The 16821-nt window shown below is 44.8% G+C and overlaps 1 protein-coding gene across 1 annotated transcript in view; it reads left to right on the top strand.

Moving 5' to 3' along the window:
• The window catches only part of LOC107119467 (vitamin D3 hydroxylase-associated protein-like), a 49343-nt gene that overhangs the window by 23153 nt on the left and 9369 nt on the right, over window positions 1-16821 (top strand). The window contains exons 10-13 of the mRNA XM_015421945.1: window positions 3084-3183; window positions 5592-5635; window positions 7206-7245; window positions 10359-10467. Coding sequence (XP_015277431.1) covers window positions 3084-3183; window positions 5592-5635; window positions 7206-7245; window positions 10359-10467 — 293 coding nt within the window. The remainder of the gene's footprint in view (window positions 1-3083; window positions 3184-5591; window positions 5636-7205; window positions 7246-10358; window positions 10468-16821) is intronic.

The raw sequence follows: 16821 nt of genomic DNA, 5'->3' as shown, positions 1-16821 counted from the left end.
CCTCTAAGCTGTGGAGTCTTGTGAGCAAAAATTCTACTTTGTGAGCTACTGGCATTAAAGTTGTGAGTGAGCGATTTGGCTCCTGCATAAATTAGTTTGCTCTGGAGCCATCCTTCCTGAGCTAAGACAAAAATGCGTGAGCTGGAGGCTAAAAAACTGTGAGCTAGCTCACACTAACTCAGCTTAGAGGGAACACTGCTTCCCACATATGCAGAGAGGTTTTCGGCAGCTAGCTCAAATGCCACAGTGTAGGAGAAGCACCATGTCTGTTGGATTCAGGTGAGGTAGCCGTGTTGGTCTGAAGCAGCAGAACAAAGTTAGAGTCCAGTGGCACCTTTAAGACTAATGAAGTTTTATTCACGGTATCAGCTTTCGTGTGCAAGCACACTCCCTCAGATACAGTGGAACAGAACCTCCTCAACCATTACTTATAGAGGGGTGGGTGGGTTTGTCAGGAAGGGCCATCTAGAGTCAAGATTCATAAGTGATTATAGCTGAGACTGGGTGTAAGAAAGATCTCTGAATGGCAGCAAATTAGCATACAGATACAAGAATTAACAAACAGATGTGGGAATGAGGCTTGAGTCCAGTGGCACCTACAAGACAGAGTTCAGTTCTGGGTAGAAGTGAGAACTGAGAGACTTAGTAAGTACACTCCTTCAGATTTGCCAGGTTGAGCTAATTAAAGATGCCTAAGTAACTGGAGTAAGCGTACTGTTGGAGGGAGCGACTCAGCATGCCTGGGCATTGGGGTGTGTGTGTTGCATTGCTTAAAGTGTGTATAAGTTGTATCTTCTTAATGGGATGCCTCTTTTTGTTTTTAACCTGGGAGATGTTCTCCGACCCCCTCCTGTCATCTTGTGCACTTTGTTGGAAGCTGTGGCTGGATGGTTGCGGCAGAGTCGGTTGAAGTTAAATCCATCAAAGATGGAGGTCCTATACCGGGGTCAAGGGGCATGGATGTGGGCACCAGGCTCCCCACACTGGAAGGGGCCACCTTTGGTGCCGACCAGACAGTGAGGAGCCTGGGAGTAACACTTTGTCCATGGAGGCCCAGGTTGCCACAGTTGCCAGATCTGCATTCCTCCGTCTTAGGCAGATCAGGCTACTGAAGCCCTGTCTCCCCCCCCAAGACCTAGCTATGGTGATCCATGCAATGGTCACTTCCAGGTTTGATTACTACAATGTGCTCTACACAGGCTTACCCATGAGGCTGATCCAGTAATTACAGCTGGAACAAAATGCAGCGGTGCACCTGCTGACGTCGATGCCTGTGCAGGCTCCTGTTCGACATGTGCTTTGTCAGCTGCACTGGTTACCAGTTGAGTACCAGATCCGCTTCAGGGTGTTGGTAATAACCTCCAAAGCCTTATATGGCCTGGGATCAAGATATCTAAGGGACCGCCTCTTCCTGTGTACACCTCAAAGAGCTTTATGCTCTAATAATCAACATCTCCTGGTGGTCCCTGACCCAAAAGATGTCCGTCTAGCCTCGACCAGGGCCAGGGCCTTCTCTGCCCTGGCCCCCACCTGGTGGAACATGCTCCCCATCGAGATCAGGGCCCTGCAGGGTCTTACTCAGTTCCGCAGGACCTGCAAGATGGAGCTGTTCTGCCAGGCCTTTGGTTGAGGCAGCGGGCGTCCACATACAGCCTCCCCAAGGTTGCTGTCCCCTACCTGCTGGCCATCCATCTATCAGTAATTTAAGGAAATGGATGAACAAATATGAATCATATATGTCTTAACATCACATAAGGCTCCAAATATTTCTCAAATGTACATCAGTATTCAATATGTGAAATACATGAACTGCAATAAATAGGCTGGAGATTTAAAGCAATATCTAACATTTACTATTTGACACTCCCAAAAGAAAGACTTCACAGATTCTTAGTTCACAATTTCTATGGACTGCAAAATATAATCTTCAAATGTCCATCAAGCAAGTACATCCACTTCTTAAGACTGAAGAAAAACAATATTAAACAATATAAAGTATGTTATAAACAGCATGTTGTAAACAGCAAGTAGATCCAGTCCTTAAGACTTGAGACAAACAATAAGAAATAGGCTGCAGTCAACTCATCCTCCAGATTATTCAATGAGTTTTCGATGCCTTCATCAGGACTGCAAATGGGGACTCCCAGAGAGGCACAGCCACAGGAACTTCTCAGCCAAAAATGCCTCCAAACTATCTTATTCTGCAGCAATGTCTCTACAGTAAAATTGTATACAATATATATCAACATCAAGATCACCTTGCCACTAGAATTTGACTTGCCAATAAAGATTAAATCTCTTACTAAAACTGCCTTATTGTCCTTTGTTCATGATGGATACGTGTAACCTGATTCTATAAGTATTCTTCCATCTAAATGAATGTAAAGATGGCTCTTGAGAGCTGCCAAGTATCTCCAAGTATCTTTATTGGCAAGTCAAATTCTAGTGACAAGGTGATCTTGATGTTGATATGTATTGTATACATACATCCCCCTCCCACCAAGGAGAGATGGGAAAAAAATTGCGACTTTCTAAGGCTTATCTCCGAAGGTGATTTGTTGGAACCACTCTGTGCTCCTCCCTTGCAAGGATCTGATTGGAAAGGAGAAATACCATTGCTCAGGAAATCAGTAGAACCAAGGAAGGATACAAGCACATGCTGCCTGCTGGCACTGCAGCACCTGAAGTTGAAAACATCACAGATATCTTTGGGGAGGGTAGCTTTGTTTCACTCAGAATCTTTCTACTGTTCTGGAAGATCATGATAATTACCTGAAGCAGCAATTTCCATGTATATCTTCAGCTCAGGTATTTTGTTATGCACACTCCTAGTCCCAGGTCATAACTCTTGTAGGTAGATAAGTACCATTCAGGCCCAAATTCAATTCTCTTCTGTTTTCTGAAGCTGTTACTTACCAGAAAAGCACCTATGGGAGGGATAATGGGTGTAGTTTTGTTCCTATTTGTGGTCCAAGATTCATCTCTAACAACATTGCTATCCTAAGTGGAATTATCGTCCAGTGAATAATCAGATTTTGCTATATACAAAACAACCTTCTTGCTTTCTCTCTTTGGCCTTACAGTGGAAAAGATATAATAGATCCAAGCCTGAAACACCAAGTGAATTACCTGAGAATCCCAAATTTGGTGAAGAAAGGTTTGGCCAAAATCATCAAACCATGGGTGAGTTTGTGACCTTTTAGGATTACACTGTGATAGGCTGTTTCTATCAATCTGAGGGGACCCACACAGCCTCCTATGATTTTGGGGGATAGAATCTGAACTTTAAAATACATGCTGCTGGGTTCTGAACTGGATGACACTAAGATTGAAAAAGATCTTGGGGTTATGATGGAGAGCTCAGTGAAAATGTAGACTCTGTGCAGCAGTGGTAAAAAAAAATGAATTCCATACTGGGGAATAATAGGAATGTGATTAAGATTTAACACAGCCAATATTGTGATGCCCTTGTAAAAAAGTGATGGTGCATCAATATTTGGAATATCATGTATAATTCTGGTTGCTGTATCTCAAAGAGGATATAGCAAATCTGGAAAAAGCACAGAAGAAGGCAATCAAAATAATTAAGGGATTGGAGCACTTTTCATTTGAGGAAAGGCTGAACACTCTGGGACTTTTCAGTTTAGAAAAAAGAAGGGGGGCATGCTAGAGCTTTGTAAAATTAAGCATGGGTATAAAAAGTGGATTGCAGAAGCTTTTTCATCCTCTCCCATTATATTAGGGCCAGCCAATGAATTGTCTGAGCAATAGGTACAGGGCTGACTTGCTCAACAAGTAATTGTGGAATTCACTGCCAGTAGAGGTAGTGAAGGCCACAAGCAGATATATTTCTAAAATGGGAGCTAGACAGATTCATGGAAAAGAGGTCGTCAATGGCGACTAGCCATGGTGACTAAAGGGAACCTCCACATTCAGAGGCAGGAAGCAACATCAGGGGATGGCCTTTGCCTTTGTGACCTGTTTGTTCACCCTCCAGGGCAACTGGTTGGCTACTGTATGAAACAGGATGCTGGTGGTCTGATACAGCAGGGCTCTTCATATGTTCTCACTTAAATGTCATGTATGTCATTGATTTCTTGTACTGGAAATTTATTTAGAGTTGATTTCCAAATTCTGGAGCTTTCCTGTTTTTTTTTAGACACATATTTTACTATCTCAATAGTTACTAAGATTCTAGAGGAATGAAAACTGAAGTAAAATTTACCTTCTTCATGTAGAAAAACATTGTGTTGAAGGCAGACATTTGCAAGGAGTGGGGTGTGTGTACAGGTTTTGGGACTAGGAAGAAAATTTGGATACTCATCCTACAAGGGAGAAGAGACTATTGGAGTTTCTGTAACAACTGAGGAAAGAAGGTATAGAATATTGAAATGAACAGAGAGGGTAGAAAATATATAAGAACAGCAATAGAGTGGTTGGTTATCGTGATCATTGTGCAAAAGGGAGTAGAATGCATCCAGGGTGGAGAGAACTGTAGAGTGATGCCCTGAGATAAAACTTTAGTAGGTAATCCACAGAGGAAGGTTATGGGGAAATAGTATTGGGGGTATTGCTTCTTAGCCTCTTGTAGGGTTGCCAAGTCGAATCTTCTTACCGGCGGGGGATCGTCGCCGGGCTCCGGGAGCTCTCCTCTGATGCACGCGCACACAGACCACCAGCACGTCCCGGAAGTGATGCGTGACTTCAATCACGTTGGGGGCGTGGCCCCGATCATCGGAGGGAAAACCCTAGAGTTTTCCCTCTGACGATCGAGGCTATGCCCCCAACGTGATCGACGTGGTTTCGTCACCTCTGGTGACGCAGCCACGCTGTGCTTAGGGGGGCGGAGTTCCCCCCGGGGCCCGATTCCGCGGTGGCAGAAATCGGGCCTCCAAAGTGGGAGTTTACCCGCTCCCGCCCCCACTTGGCAGCCCTAGCCTCTTGGCTAAGATCATGTGTATGTGTATAGATAGTATTGGGAGTGATTGTAACAGAAAAGGGATAAAACTGAAAATAAACAGTTGAAGTGAAGGGAAAATATAGGGAGGTAAGAAAAAAGAACAACATTCAGCCTGCACTCTATGACCCCATTACAGATAGTTCATGTGCAGAGACTGTTTTTATGTGTGTGGAGAGAAATGTTTGCTGAAAAAAAACAACTTCTGGAAGCAGAAATCTGACCACAATGTAGGGTTTCACCAGTTTCCAAACTTGGTGTGTGTGTGTGGGGGGGATTACAGTTTCTAGTCTCATTGAGAAAATCCAAAAATTGCTCTTAGATCCTTGTTCAGTAAAGTTGAGGCTGTTGCTCTCTCCCTCCCTCCCTCATATGAAGTGAACACATGAACACAAGCTGCCTTATACTCAATCAGACCCTTGGTCCTTAAAAGTCAGTATTCGCTACTCAGACTGGCCGCGGCTCTCCAGGGTCTCAGGCAGAGTGCCATGAAAATCTGTTGAGGAAAGTTAATAATCTAAAGCCTGAAGTTCTAAGACTTTGGACCTACCCTTATTATTTATGTGTGTGCTCTTGTACTACTAATAATGAGACCAAGAGTCTAGATTTCTACCTAATTTTGTTTTCATTCCAGTTTCCACGATTGGCCAACCATCTGAATGCATTGTGTGGAGTGAGGTAAGAGGTTCAGTACATTCCTAAAAATCTACAGAACCCCTCACGCCAGTCCAGGGATGAGAGGTAATCCTATACTTTAGCAGTACATTAAACAACAACCCACGAGATGGTCTAAACTCTCTCTGATTTTCAGAACCATATGCCACCAGAACCTCTACATTAGTTCCCCCCAACCTGAGATTAGAGGTTCAAACTCTCAGTTGGTATCTGGAATTTAACACATTAGCAACTCACTCAGAGATGCACACTTTTACTCTTACAAAGGTAGCTTAAATGGTGAGCAGAAGGCTACAAGATTTAGGCTTGGAACTCAGGTACAACATCAGAGACCATTTAACAATCAGAAGGATCTTTATTCAGTACAGAGATTAGTATAGACTACCAGAGATTACAAAATAGCAAAGGCTAGGGCAATTTGCCTTAACTACACATTAAAGATATTTATAGTTACCAGTGAAGTGTCCATATTCCAAGAGTGTCCAAGGTATACAGTCCAATTAGACACCAAGGGATTTTGAAGAGAAATCCCATCCTTGCACCCATGTGCTCCAGTTCACACTCTTTTGTCCCTCAAGGGCTGCATTTCAGGTGCAATAAAACAAGTAGAGACAGCAGGAGCAGAGAGCAAGCACACGGCTAAGAGACTCTCTCTCATTGGGATCAAACGATTATAGTCCAATTCCATTCATGATCAGCTGTGGCCATGCAACCAATCACGAGTGGACAGGGGATGTGTCCAATTGTTGGTTGTCATGGCTACGTGTGGGGATAGGCTAGAAGTTTGGGAACTCCTCCTGCTGTCAGGTGACCCAACTTCCAGCTTCTCCATTGCCTACGTGACTTTTTGCATGTCAGGTCTGCTCTTTCACTTAGAGGTGTGAAAGAATGTGTGGTTATATGGCATGGCTATTGAGTTTCTCTGGCCAAATGGACAGGCCATTTGGCTTCAACAGGAAACAATACACAGCATGTTATCAGAAGGACATCACAGGAGAAGGCATGGATTTTTAGAAATCAGTATTTCTATACACAAGCCCTTGGCAGGATATTTGCAACTTTAAGTGGAGTCTTCTCTCTCATTGAGCCATATTCTATTTCCTCTGTTAACTCAATGGTAAGCTTGGTTTGTTTTTTTATAATGCTTCAGGTATTAATGTAGCTTTCATGAAGGTGCCAGATAAAATTTTGAAAATTACGGGCATCTTGGATGTGGTGTCAAACAATAAAAGGCATCTGTTATGTTCTGTCAGACACCAACCTTCAGGTTGGGCCTGTAGATCTCCCAGACTTGCAATTGAACTCCAGACTACAGAGATCCATCCCCCCAGAGAAAATGGCTGCTTTGGAGGGTGGATTCCAATGGCATTATATCCTAACCTCCCCAAGCTCCACCCTCAAATCTTCAGGAATTTTCCAACCCAGAATTGGCAGTGCTAGCTCTAAAGTGTAGACTGAGCTTTAATATAAGGTAAAGCTAGTGTGTTTAATATGCATACACTTTCGTTACCTGTTCAGTAGAATGGCATTCCTCTGTCATTTTAATATGTTTGATATGTGTTGTATATTGTAGGTCTGTGAAGTCCCTGTGGGAGCAGCATGACAAAGTGAAGGTAACTTTTTTTAATTGGATGCAAATGGAAAAACAAAACTTAATTTGTACCGAGAAAGCAAAGAGGTAATTTGTATAGAGAAACCAATGAAGGAGATGAGATAGATGAATTGCTCTTCAGGGAGTTGCATCCAGCTTCAACCAGAGCAAGTTTGCTTCTGTTCCTTGCTGTGAATAATTGTCCCTGGAGTGGGGACCAGCCCATGGTGGGGTGGGGGAGGATGACACAGACACACATGCTGGGAGGAATTGATGACAACTTTGTTGATTACAGGCTCCTCAGGACTTGGCGCAGTATAGACTGGGGACAATGGGTGCAGCTGTCAGCAGCTTCTCCAACCCGCCTATTGGGGTAACTGGGGGCAGAGGACTGGTGTTAGGGCAGGAAGAAGCAAAAACTGCTATTCCTAGCCATCACCGTCCTCCTGGGGGGCACGGCCAATGTGTCAGCCTTGCAGTTGGCTGTCCTACATCCTGCCCCTTTTGGTCATGTGGGGAGCCCTCCCTGCACAACCTACAGTGTGTTCCCCAGCCAATGCCTAAATGCCAGCAGCCAGTTGTGACTCTTTTTAACAGTGCAGACAAGCATGCACAATAAATACATTCTTTGCTGTGGAGAAGGTGAAAACCCTGGGGCCCATCAGCCAATTAGCTCTGGGTAAAACTCCTTCCTGGCCCTGTTAACCAGCAACTGACTGCAGTCACAGCAAAGTAGAAGTAGCCACACAGAAAATAAACCCTGCAAGCAAGGGGTAGGAGGGTGGGTCTTTGCCGAGATACAGCTGCTGAATGCCAAGCACCTCTTCAGCCTTCTTCATTCATTCTGAGGTGTGAACCAGAGAGAAACCTGCATCCCACAGGTCTGCAAGCCTCACCCATCCTGTGATGAGCTGACCTCTGGGGCAGGCTGCAGGAAGCTGCTTGAGAGTTGATTGGCTGACAGCCAGTGCCGGGCCCAGTTGCTCAAAATCATCCAGGTTTCTTGCCCCCTTACTCAGGCATAAATGATCCCCCAGCTCATGGCTGGAACTATACTTATGTCGATAGTACATCCCAGCCTGTATGAATTTTGCACCATAAAAATCCAAAACTCAGTAACATAACCTGTAAACCTGCAAGGAAATACACATTCTTTGACAAATGAAAAATGGATTTAAGATGCATGATTGTGGCTCAGCGCCTCCACTGGAAACATACTTTATAAGCAAACCTGGAGTACAAGAATTGATTGACTGGATTCATGAGGCCCCTCTGGGCCATGCTTTAACTTCAAGGACCGCTAGGCTTACACCATACACTACAGTAGAGAACCAGGCCTCAAGGCTGTGTTTTAGTGAGTACTGAGATGTAGAATTGGCTTTGTGTGTCCTAAACATGAACATATATATTAAAATGTCTTGGAAAACTAGTGGCAATCTGTAGCATTGTTAGCAGCACTGTGTGTATACTGGTCTCAGAAACCACAGGTTATCTAATGTTCAATGTGTAGATAAAAGGAGGTGATACATTTCCACATGAATCCTAAAAAATATATTGGGCAGTATTTCCCCACATCTGCTTCCATCACTGCAGCCCACTCTCAGTCCTGAAAGATTACTCCTGACTGATCTCAGGATCCACACAGAGGCACAGCCATGAGGATTGGTGGACTGGAACAAAGAGTGACAAGAGGATTAAATCCCCTCCAGAGCAACTGTGTGGGCAGAACAGGAAGGAAGAGTGATTTCAACTCTTTGTCCAGCCCTTCCAACATGTTCCTCCATGTGGTTCCCAGAACTGATCCCTTCAAGGTCAGGAACAGCTGCAGCAATGGAGAGGAACACAGAGAGTGGTAGGATACTGCCCAACAAACTGACAGCATGCTGTCGATCTCAGTGCTTTTCTTTTGTCAGACTGTGGTTGAAGATAAGATGTGGGTATGTGATTGAAACTGAATCTGCACAAGTTTGAAACCATGATTAGCAGGTCTTATATGATGAGGATGAGGTTGGGGCTCCCATCTTTGAAGAGGTTCACACCTGTGATCACTCTGGTTCACAGCCTTGGGATGCACTTGAGTTCACAGCTGGACATGGCTGACTAAGGTGCTTTATACCTTTGTGTTAGATTCAAGGCTAATTTCTGTGATCCAGCTCTTCTTAATTTCAGCACTAGACTATTGGAATGGACATTACATAGTCATTCCTAGATAATAGTTCTGTAGCCTTGGCAGAATGCTGCAGCTTACTTTCTGTCAGGGATAAGTTGCACAAATATCTGTAGTATTTGGACTTAGTTTCAGGTGTAGGTTATGAGTCCATGGAGCCCTCAGTGACCTGGGTCCTTAGAAGCTCCCTTAGGTTGCGGTCACATGTGCCAGAAAAAACAGGGGGGGGGGGAGCAAAGCTATTTCCTCCGGAGGAATTTGACCTGCAGTTGCATAATCACACCTCCCTTTGAGCCTGCGGGTGCAGACCGTCAGTGTGTGATCAGACACGACTGCAGGTGAGTTGGGGTGTGTGTGTGCCTTTCCCCCCATGCACTTAATCAAGGAATCGATGAATTGCACCTCCACACCGAGGGCTCCCTATGGAGTTTGCATACTACGAAGGGGGGGGGGGAGACAATGGCACGGAGTCAGGATGGCCTGATCAGACCATCCTGATGCCATGAGAGCACGCTGGAGTGATCAGACACGGGAAAGCCCATCCATGGCCCATCGCAACCCATTTACTACTGGATTTTCTGTGGTGTCTTTTAACTCCACTTCTGCGGCGGAACAGAACGGGTTGCTGACGGGCTGCGGGGTGCTTCCCAGATGTTGTTGTCTGATTGTGCCCTTTAAATCCGCCCAGCATTTGCACCTATGTCAGGTCTAATTGTGCATATGATCACAGCCTATAGTATGTATTAATCAGCTTTTCTGCACTCACAGTGAGCATCAATGGTTTACTTTCAATGGAACCATTCTGAGTATCTCATTGACAACAGAGAAGCAAAACATTGATATGAATTTGACATTGGTGGGAGTGGATCCAGTAATGTTCTTCTCAGATAGGAACCCCTGCAGAGTTTCAAGGAATCTAGTCTAAATGTTTCCAGATCTCTCTAACTGTTGTTGCATTTCACAATCAGGCTTATTGTAAGAAGTTTGTTGATGAATGGAGGAAGTGCAAGTTAGATGTTGTCCTGTGCCCAGTCCTGGGTCCTGCCTTCACTCTTAGATATCCTGGGAAGCTACTGGGTAAGTGTCATGTTTCCAGGGTATGTCACTGAAATCTGGAAATATCCCATGTTAGTTAGTACTATGATGTTTTATGAATGTCTAGTACTGGATCTGAACTTGGGTCTCTTCTGAAATTGAACCTGTTCTCTCAGTGTTGACACTGATCCACCTGTGAGCAGATCTCCCATTGGTGCTTTTAGGAGCAAGTAGCAGCTGCTGGACAGTGAGAGACATTTTAACCCTTTTCTCTCCCACCATTTAACCCTTTTCTCTCCCACCATTTCCCCAGCCTCAACCCCCCCCCCTTTTTGGCCAAAGGGGGAAACATGCCAGTACATAGCTTTTTGTGTGGAAGGAGCTTTTTGTGTTCAGTCATATGAGCCCCAATCTACATGATGCAGTTCAGATTTATTACTACAGTGATAACTAGTGTTGTATATAACATAATTGCAGAGCAGAAAATATACACAGAAACAGCTGGTTCAGGTCTTAGAATGGTAATATAAATCCAGGGTTGTTGGTATAATAAACCCCACTCCCAACCATCTTTTCTTCTTCTTTTTTGAGTTTGCGTGCTCACCAGGAAAGCTGTATGTCCCATCTTTTTCTTAATTCCACTGATTTTTTGGACAATGGAATTTCTCCCTTCCAATCAGATCCTTGCAAGAGAGGAGCACAGAGCACCCTTGCCAATCACCTTTAAAGACAAGCCGCAGAGCTGCTGTTCTCTTTTCCTTGCTGCTTTTTGGGGGGCTGGGGGCAGCTTGTTCAGGGGTCCATAGAAGTCTAATTCTTGGCTCAACATTTGGGGGTTCTTTAAGGGACAGGCAGCATTCACTTTGTTGCAATTTTAGTGTTATTTGTTTAAAAATAGCCTCCCTGAAAGCCCCAAAAGGAAATAATGTTAGATCAACAAGAAGGGAGGGGAGATTCTGTGAAGGATGGGATGTGCTACAATGAATGACAAGAATGCTTATTGGAAACAATGGGAGAAGCCTGCTGCCTGAAGGCCCATTGGATACAATGGGACCCAGGAATGCCAGTTGACATGCATGGGTTCCACTGGAATACATTGCAGCACATCTAAGATGCAATGGAAATGTGGAAAAGATTCAGAGAAACCTGTCCTGGGCCTGGGATGACAACCCCTAGAGTGGAAAAACAGTTCTTGCACCAAGATTGACTGCTCTGGCACTGGAATGACAACTCCCAGACTGGAATGACAGACCCTGGGACTGGAATCTATGCTCAGGAACTGGAACGACAGTCCCTGGGACCATATAAAGTGCCCTGGGACTGGAATGACAGCCCCTGGAGCATTGATTCGAGTCCCAGAGGCCATCATTCTACTCTGGGGGCTGTCATTCCAATCATAGAGCTTTTTATCTGGGCCCAAGCACCACCATTCTACTCCCAGGAATTTTAATTTGACTCTAGAGCAGAGGTGTCCAACATGCAGCCCAAGGGCCAAATCCAGCCTGCACAGGGCTCAAAACTGCCCCCCCCCCAGCAGCTTCTTTCTCCTGCTTCCTTTTCCAGGGCTGCAGCTGCAGCTGCGCTCTACCTTGCTTTTTCCCAATTCTCTCAGTGGCTCTTTGCTTCCTGTTTCCTGCCTCTTGCCTCCCCCCCTCCCTCCCTCTCCCTCTCCCTCTCTCTCTCTCTCTCTCTCACACAGAGCTTCGTGGCTGCTTCATGCTGGAGAGATACAAAAACAAGACCCCCCCCCTCCCTCCCTCCCTCCCTCGCTCGCTCGCTTGCTCTCTCTCTCTCTCTCTCTCTCTCTCTCTCTCTCTCTCTCTCTCTCTCTCTCTCTCGCACTCACACACACAGATAGAGAGAGCCTTGTGGCTGCTTTGCCAGAGAGATTTTTGAGCAGTGTAACATATTTCAATGGAGCCTATGCAAGCCAACTGCTATGTTTGGCTCCCATTATATTAGGGTTGCCAACCTCCAGGTAGGGCCTGAAGATCTCCCGCTATTACAAGCAACTGATGTCCAGACAATAGAGATCAGTTTCCCTGGCGAAAATGGCTGCTCTGGAGGGTGGGCTCAGTGGCATTGTGGCTGTACCCTGCTGAGGTCCCTCCCCAAACTCAACCACCCGGATCTTCAGATGTTTCCCAACCTGGAGCTGACAGCCCTACATTATATCCATTTGCGCCTTTGGGCTTCTTCCATTGTTCCCAATAGGCATTCTGGTCATTCATTTTAGTACATCCCCTAATAGCAGAATGACAGAAAAAGAAGGGGGCAGGGGCGGGGTCTGCAAGGAAGCCACTTACTTTTTTTTTTTGAAACTCCTGGAGGGGTATTTTTATTTTTTCATTATGATTAAAAACAACAAAGAAAAATATAGGAAGGGGAACTACAACTATGGATAAAGAAAAGATACCCACACTAACTAAAAACCCAAGAGTGGGAGACCCCCTTTATGTTAAACTTAATATTAGTATTAAAAGAGTTAGTAAAACAATATACTTGTAGAGTTCTTGTTTTCCACATTGTTCTGTATTAGTAAATTAGTTATTATGAGAGAACTTTCTGAGCATCTTCTTTGTTTCAAAGGGCCATTTATCAGAGTCCTTCTGCCCTTACTTCGGCTTTCTGTCTCTAAAATCATATACAGTTTTCATTGCTCCCGCACGCGCTTCTGCAGCAGAGTCCTCATCCGTTCCTGAGGCAGCTGAGTCACTTGACTTAGTTTCTTCCTCTTTAGAGTCTTCCCCCAATCCCAGCTGACGTCTCAAGAATTCTTTGACTTTGAAGATGGAGTCTGTCTTCTCCCTTCTATCGTTAAATTTAAAGATGATACCTTCAGGAATCGCCCACCTGTACTGTATACCGTTTGTTTGAAGAAAAGTAATTAACTCCTTGTAACTCTCTTCTGATGAATTTCAAATGGAATGTCTTTTAAAGTCTTGATAATTGTATTCCCAAATTTCAGTGGAGTTGCTGAAGTTGCCTTTAATATAGCATCTCTGGTCTGTCTTCTTGCAAATCTCACCACAATCTCTCCAGGGAGGCTAATTTTTTAAATATAATTGGAGTAAGCCATATAAGCTGTCTCCATGTCTTTTATTATTTCCTCCACTGGCAAGCCTGTCACTGGAGCAATAATCTCACCCAGAGTCTTTTTCAAATCTTCTTTTTCTGTCTCAGGAACCCCCTAGAACCTGAGAATCATATTAGCCTTTTCCATTTGCAGCTGCAGCAAATGATTTTCTTGAAGATTTTGTTTCGTTTCCACTTCACCCATTCTTTTCTTCATCTTCTTGCTTGAGGTGTCTATCTCTGTAACTTTCTCAGCCACCTGCTCCACTTTTTTTTCCGTTTCTGCCAGCTGTCACTGTTGTGAAGCAAAGTTTTGATTTAACGAGGTCAGTTGCTGGTTAATACCATCGAGCTGATCCATCACTGGCTTAAGCATATCCACTAACAGCTTCATGACATCAGCTCCCTCTTCCGGCCTCGGACTCTGAGGCTTCACTTTAAACTTTCCTCGTGATGCCGCCATTTTTCAACTTTGTTTACACTTTCAAACCACTTCTCCCGGGCTCGAAGCACTCATCAGTTTGCTATTTGCACTCAAGTAATTCTCTCAAAATACACACACTGTCTTTTTCCTCCCACTCCCCCTTCGCTGCGTTTATCTGTCCTTGTGCTTCAGAGGCGTCCCTCTTTGCACTCCGCTTTTCCCACGGGGAGGGGGGGTGCCGTTTATCAAAGTTCGTTTACTTAGAACTCACATTCATTGTTGGTCACATTCCTGACCTCGCTCACATCGATTGTTGTTCCGCTCGGTCTCCCCCGCTTGTCCCAGTCGGGTTAGCTTGTGCCCTAAGGCCAATCATCGGTTGGACCATCAGAGCGGAGGGAAGCCTTGATTCTCTGGCAGCAAGCCGTTGAAGAGGCTAACCCTCAAAGCTCTCTGGCCTGGAGCCTTTCACAAAGACTCCATGGAAGTGCCACTTGAGGTGGCACCCCTCCATGCCGATGGTGTGCCTCCCCAAGCTCTGGGGAGAGCGACTGCCATCGCCAATCCATAGACCGGAAGTTTCCAGAAGCCACTTACTTTTTGAAAGGAAACAAACAGACCTCAATAAGGAAGGATGGCAAATGAGGAGTTGTCAGTGGAAAGGTAAGAAATTTTCATTGTCTCTGTAAGAATAGGAAACTATAGGTTTGTATTTTAAATGTCATGGCAAGCAGGAGCTCTTCTGCTATCACCATTTTAGGGAACAGTGGAGAATTTGCTGTGAGGCATCTAATCTCTTGGTCCAGTTCACTTGAAACTGTGAGGGGGGGGTGTTTTTAGTTTATATGGAGGAATGTGTTTTGTGTAAATTTGGTGGCATTATCTCTATAAGCAGTTGCCCAAGATAGCCTCATATCCCTTCCCCATTGAAAATAATGGTACTGAATTCTGAAACAGCACAGATTTGAATCCTGAAATTGTAATATCCTTCCTGAAAATAAGCAGTCATGGAAAAATCCCCCCAAGCCTAGATTTGGAATTATAACAAAAATGTTCTCAATGCCTAACCCTAGTGATAACTAGGTTCCTTCTAAACCTCTGAAAGCTTCTGAGGTAGTCACATGGATCTTTGTCATGAGCAGCATGAGGGTGTCTAAGCTCGTGGTCACACGGTCATTTTGATCAGGTTTCACAATTGTTCCCTATCACATTTAAAAGGGCTGATCAGACAGCCGATTCTGTCTCCCGTATCAAAGCGGACTCACCCCCACAATCCTCCCGGTTTTCTAGCGCGTTTTCCGACACTGGGAAAATCAAGTACTTTCCTACTACTTGCGCTGTGAATCCGCAATTTCTCCTATTTGGACAGCTATCTCTTGCTATGAATGCGATTCAGTCATCTGTACGTCCTTCTTGCGGTAGTTTATTTTTTTCTGGATTTCACGGTTTCTTTTTTTTTAAAGATTTTAGTTTATTTAGACAAACATAAAAACACAGAAAAAAAGAACATACACATAAAACATAGATGTTGGGGGGGAACTCTTACATCATTCAGATATCTGTTATACTACTTCTTACAGTATCCATTTGCTTATTAGTTACATAAAAACAGTATCATTTGTTTATGAGAACTGCATATATATGTAGGCAATTTCTATAATGTCTCTAATTTTAATAAAAGCTTATATAGTTCATTTACTGTATTCTGCCAGCCATGTATAGAATCTTGACTATGTATTTTGAAATTTTTCTTCTTGTCCTTTCAAAAATAAAGTCAGTTTATTCATCTCAGCAGTTTCAAGTGTTCTGGTTATAATTTTTCTTTTGAAGGTATTTCATCTTTTTTCCAGTATTTAGCATAAAATATTCTCGCAGTAGTTAACACATGTATAATAAGATAAAAGTCTTGTTTCTTACAATTTTCTGGTCTAATCTATATATACAAAAGAAACTCCCCTCACTGTAAAATCAACGCCCAGACCAAACTGCTGGACCAAGAGACACCAAATTCTGGGAGAGTGCTCCTACTGTGGCATAGGTGCTTGTTAAGAAGGGATTTTTAGAAATTCGACCCCTAAGTGGGTCAAAAGAGGGGAAATGTGCTCCCCCCATTGATTCCTATGCAGCTCCCAGGCGGCTGACTCCCTGCACCCCCCACTCTCTGATTGGTCAGCTGCAGAGCTCAGTGTTCTGAGGGGGAAAAAAAACAGTTACAGGGGACTGCACAGAGCTAATGACAGTTGAGGAAATCAGGAATGGCCAACCATCTGTGAGGGAAGCAAACCTGCTGGCCCAGCCTCTCTGATGGCTTCCAACACACTCCCCCCACCTCCTACATCTAACAGGCGGTTGTCTGTCAGGGGCAGCCCCACCTCCACAGTGACTTCTAATACTCCTCTTCCCTCCCCCTCCTACACTGGACAGGCAGCTGCCTGTCAGGTGTAGGAGAGGAGGTGGGATGGCTTTCAACATACACACACACCCCCTACACCTAACAGGCGGTTGTCTGTCAGGTGCAGCCCCACCTCCTCAGTGGCTTCTAATACTCCTCCCCCTCCCCTTCCTACACTGGACAGGCAGCTGCCTGTCAGGTGTAGGAGAGGAGGTGGAATGGCTTCCAACACACTCCCCCCACCTCCTACACCTAACAGGCAGTTGTCTGTAAGGTGCAGCAGTGGTTGTAGGGTGCTTAAAGCCATGAAGGAGCCTGCCCCAGGAGTAATGCCTTAGTGATCCTGCCAACCCTGCCTCCACAGTGGCTTCTAATACTCCTCCCCCCTCCCCGTCCTACACTGGACAGGCAGCTGCCTGTCAGGTGTTGAAGAGGAGGTGGGATGCTTACAGCCGCCGGGGAGGTTTGATCAGCAGGATTGCCTTAGTATTGCTGCTGTCCCAGC

The sequence above is a fragment of the Gekko japonicus genome, unplaced genomic scaffold, assembly GCF_001447785.1.
Source record: "Gekko japonicus isolate JY-2015 unplaced genomic scaffold, Gekko_japonicus_V1.1 scaffold75, whole genome shotgun sequence".
In the NCBI taxonomy this organism is placed as follows: Eukaryota; Metazoa; Chordata; class Lepidosauria; order Squamata; family Gekkonidae; genus Gekko; species Gekko japonicus.
The sequence above is the reverse complement of the archived record's forward strand: the minus strand, read 5'-3'. Positions and strand labels throughout refer to the sequence as shown.